At 49.5% G+C, this 4,883-nt stretch overlaps 1 protein-coding gene across 1 annotated transcript; it reads right to left on the reverse strand.

The window, feature by feature from the left end:
• Positions 1 to 526: 526 nt before the first annotated feature.
• Positions 527 to 4,608, reverse strand: TBRG4 (transforming growth factor beta regulator 4; the record flags this gene model as incomplete). Its single annotated transcript, XM_010177438.1, has 2 exons — positions 4,183 to 4,608; positions 527 to 844 (listed from the first exon to the last, which is right to left on the reverse strand). Coding segments are annotated over exons 1-2 (744 nt in total), but the record flags the coding sequence as incomplete, so codon positions are not given.
• Positions 4,609 to 4,883: the final 275 nt, after the last annotated feature.

Below are 4,883 nucleotides of genomic sequence, written 5' to 3' on the forward strand. Positions count from 1 at the left end.
AAAGGGCTTTTCCAATCTTAATGCTTCTGTGACTCCGTGACATTTCCCTGCTCCTATGAGCAAAAGGAACCAGGCACACCAAAGTACTGTGGAGCAGCAACAAGCATTGCAAGTGTGTGGAATCAGTGTTCCCATGTAGGACGGGTTGTAGGGGACAAGGCTCTCCCTTCTGCTGCTGTCACGGGTGGGAGGTGGCCCATCTGAAGGGCACAGAGGCAGAAGGGAGGGACCAAACCCTGGGGACAGATAGGACAAGGGGAAATGGGTTTAAACTCAAAGAGGGAGATTCAGACTGGAGAGAAGGAAGAAATTTTTCACGCTGAGGGTGGTGAGACCCTGGCCCAGGTTGCCCAGAGAGGTGGTAGAAGCCCCATCCCTGGAAACGTTCAAGGTCAGGTTGGACGGGGCTCTGAGCAACCTGATCTGGTTGAAGATGTCCCTGCTCACTGCAGGGGGGTTGGACTAGATGACCTGGAAAGGTCCCTTCCCACCCAAACCAGCCTGTGATTCCAGGATAAGCCCCTACCTTGTCCTCCAGCCGGTCCATCAGAGCCGGGGAGACGTGCCCCACCTTGCCCATCAGTGTCACCACGGTTCGGGTGCCCTCGAGCTCTGTCCAACGCAACTCCAGCTTCTTGATGACTTCATTCAGCAACTTGCTCTCCTTCCCTTGCTTGATGGCCAAGAACTCTGCCAGGGAAGCCAACTGCCTGAAGGTGAGACGCCGCAGTCTCCACAGCACCTCTTGCTCCACCGACTGCATCTCCTTCCTGTTACTGTCCATCCCCAGGGAGTAGAGGCTCTTCAGGAGGTTCACCAAAGTGTTATTCCACACTTGAGATATCTGAGCAGTGGAGAAAAAGAAAGGGAAAGGTTCTGATGAGAGACAGCATGAGAATATTCAGTTGCCAGTCACACCAAACACCGGGCTCTGTCTCTACAGAAAGAGCTGCACAGCAGCGAGGAGGAAGCAAGAGTCCTCCTCAGCCTGAGGACACCCAGCTGTCCCCCACCACAAGGTGACATCTCTCCTCCTCCTCCTCACAGGTGTCAGATCCACCCTGGAGCAACCCAGCACCCTGGTGAGGAAGAAGAACCTCAATATTGAAGCCACACACCAATTCCAGCAGCGTGGATGAGCCTTGAGGGGTTCTAGAGTCGGTTCTAGAGCTGCCATCGAGGTGGGGAACACTCTCAGCCCCACAGAAGGAAGTTACAGAGATTTGCTCCGAGCTGGGTATTTAATTTAGATTAATTTAAATATTTAACTAGACTTTACCCTTCTCTGGAGGCACTGAAGCTTCCTTGTGGTGCGGCTGTTAAACCAGGAGTGGTGGGAAATGAGAATCCAGGGGTAGAAACTTGGTCTTGGGGGGGAAACCTGCAGGATTCTGACTCACCTCAGCACCTCAGGTCAGATGAAATTTATCCTAAAAGCTCCAATTTCTCTCTAATTTCTCTCAAAAGAGGTTGGGCATGAATCCCACCAGCTGCTGGGAGAACCAGGACTTGCCCAGTCCCACTGAACATCTCTCTGCTTGGCCACTTTCCCCACTGGCAACCACTCAGTGTGAGGCAGAGCTCACGTTGGGGTTTTTTGAGGGCTTTTTGGGGGTTTTTGTTGTTGTTTTTGTTTTGTTTTTTGTACACACCAACAATCAGTTTTCCAGTCCCAAATCCTTCAGCATCCATCAGGGAACACCCAACACCTCTTTATTTCCAGCCCAACCTTTCCCCAGCTGTGTTCTGTAGCATTACAAGTTAATTCCAGTCTGAAAGATTCCCTTGATATTTAGAAAACCTGGGTGACAACATCCCAAAGGTACAAAGTGGTTTCAGGAACAAGGAGTGACTTTTCAGAGGGAGAGTGGAGGAGAGAAGCGAGGCAGAGCTGTGAGATGTTGAATTTTGAGCAGGAGGGATCATCTAGGTTTGAGGAAACAAAGGTTTTAACTCTCTGGCCTGTCTAAACTCCAGCATTTCCACCAGGATGGGAAATTCCTCAAGGTTCAGCACTTCAGGTACAAGAACAACCCAAGTGCTGCCAGGTTGCTCTGTTAAAATCTGAAAAAATTTAGGGATGCAGCTGAGAGGGAGCAGAGTTTGTGATTTACCTTGAGTTACCCAGAAAAATCACATTCCTCGTTGTTTTCAACCCCTCAAACACCCAAAACTCACCTCAGAATCTGTTAAAAGCTCTTTCCAAAAAAACTTTCCCTCCGTGCCAGCCTCACCTACTGGGTCTCATCGACACAAGGACATTGCAAACTGATAAATTTTAGGGTTTTTTGCATCAGAATGTCTTGGAATCTACATGGAATAACTGAATCTACTCTCCCATTCAGTTATCTAGGACTGGGGCTGCAATTACAGCTCGTTAGAGAAGGATAATTGTGTTTGTAAATGAGTTTGGTGGGTTTATATCTCAAAACCCTCGGCCACGTCCTTCTGGGCAGTTTCCTACACTTGGGTCACGCTGTCTCACTTCTCCCAGAGTCCATCCAGCACATCAGCTTGGCTGTGCCACCTCCAGGCTGGTCCCTTCCTCACCAAGCAGTGCCCAGGGACATGGATGTCCCTTTGATCCGTGGTGACAGTGACAGGAGCACGGAGATCAGCAGGAGCAGCAGCATTTTCACTCCACATACAGCAGCATGGAAGCGTTTGGGCTCAATGAGGCAATCTGAGGACAAATCCCACCTCTCTGATGTCCTTAAAACAGGTTTAAATCAAGTATAATGACTTTATTTTAAATCTGCCCCCTCCCTGGAAGTGTTCTCGGCCAGGCTGGATGAGGCTTTGAGCAACCTGGTCTAGTGGAAGGTGTCCCTGCTGCTGGCAGGGGGGTTGGGACTGGAGGAGCTTGAAGGTCCCTTCCAACCCAAACCAGTCTGGGATTTGATGATTTTAAGGAGCAAAGATGATGGATGAGGAGAAATAAGAAGCATCTGTAGAATGTTTGTACCTCCAGAGCTCTGCCAGGGACCAAATCAAGGCCAAGAGCAAGGTCCTGCATGTGGGTCGGGGTAATTCCCAGCACCAGCAGCAACTGGGGGGTGGATGGATTGAGAGCAGCTCTGTGGAGAAGGACCTGGGGGTGCTGGGGGGTGAAAAATGGGGGAGATTTTTCTTGTGGCCTTTTTAATACTTGGAAGGGGTTTATAAGAAAGTTGGGGACAGACTTTTCAGCAGGGCCTGTAGTGACAGGACAAGGGGAAATGGGTTTAAACTCAAAAAGGGGAGATTCAGACTGGAGAGAAGGAAGAAATTGTTATCTGAGGGTGGTGAGACACTGGCCCAGGTTGCCCAGAGAGGTGGTAGAAGCCCCATCCCTGGAAACATTCAAGCTCAGGAAAAGGTGCAGCTTTATTTTATTGAGAAAACTGAAAATTCCCAGGAGCACCAACCAGGCTGTGTTTAACAAGGATGATTTCTCCATTGAATTTTATCCCTGGTTCAAAAAGCAACAGTTTTAGATAGAAATAATCAAACTAGAGCTGATCATTTCACCTCCTGCTCCCCTCAACTTCCCATTTTTAACTGGGAAAGTTAAAAAAACCCAAGCAGCTGACTCTGTCAATTCAATCCCAGGAGCACCAGCTGCTTTCCACCTCAGTTTCTTTCATAGAATGGTTTGGGTTGGAGGGGCCCCTAAAGCTCCTCCAGTTCCACCCCCCCTGCCAGCAGCAGGGACACCTTCCACTAGACCAGGTTGCTCAAAGCCTCATCCAGCCTGGCCGAGAACACTTCCAGGGAGGGGGCATCTACAACTTCCTTGAGCAACCTGTTCCAGTGTCTGACCACCCTCACAGTGAAGAACTTCTTCCTAATATCTCATCTAAACCTCCCCTCTTTCAGCTTAAACCCATTTCCCCTTGTTTTGTCATTAACTGCCCTTAATTGCCTCTGGGTAATTAAAGTGGGCATTAACCTTCCCCACTTTACAACTCTTTGTGTGGTGAGGAAGCAACCCACCTGGGAACTCCACCTCAATTTCTTTCCCTTCCACCTCAAAACTCCTTGTGTGGTGAGGAAGGAGCTCACCTGGGAATTCCACCTCAATTTCTTCCCCTTCCACCTCAAAACTCCTTGTGTGGTGAGGAAGGAGCTCACCTGGGAATTCCACCTCAATTTCTTCCCCTTCCACCTCAAAACTCCTTGTGTGGTGAGGAAGGAGCTCACCTGGGAATCCATGATGCTGATGAGGTGCTGGAAACGTTCATCCCGTAGAATATTCTCAGTTTCCAGTTTGTTTTCAGCAGCCAGGCGGGACAGTTGAGTGATGATGAGAGAAGCTTGGTTGCTGTTCAGAGCATGGAGCTGACTGAGCTGGAAGAGTTCCTGAGGACTCACAGCTGTTTCAATCAGCTGTCCCATCACTTTGTACTCTGGATTTCTTCCCTCTTCCACCTGCTCTTTGATGGAGAATCCATCTGCCCTGCTGGGAGGGCTGGAGGTGTGAAATAAAGCGGGAGGTGTTGGAGGTAAAGCTCTCATCATGGTCATTTTCCCAGTTGGCACCAGTAAAGAAGCTGGGAAAGCTGAGGGAGGGGAGATGAAGGTGGTGAAGTGCTGCCAGCAGCAGCGTCGCACCAAGCGGGCTGCCATGGTGGGAGGGAAGGAGGGAGGGAGGTGAGGGGGTGGGAAGAGGTGGGAGGTCAGTGCTGCATCTCAGAAACTCTGCAAAAGGAAAAGAAAACACGAATGGGAGGGAGAATTTCACAGATAAGGGATGAGACAGCCAATTTCTGGTAATTTTTTATTTTTAATTTATTTTTGGGTTGTTTTGACTGAAATTGGGTGTCAAGAGGCAATTAAAAGCTTTTTAATGATTGCCACAATCAGTGTTTCCCTGCTGGGGCCAACCCCCTCCCCCCCAGAAC

The sequence above is a fragment of the Antrostomus carolinensis genome, unplaced genomic scaffold (assembly GCF_000700745.2).
Source record: "Antrostomus carolinensis isolate BGI_N321 unplaced genomic scaffold, ASM70074v2 scaffold20061, whole genome shotgun sequence".
Classification (NCBI taxonomy): domain Eukaryota; kingdom Metazoa; phylum Chordata; class Aves; order Caprimulgiformes; family Caprimulgidae; genus Antrostomus; species Antrostomus carolinensis.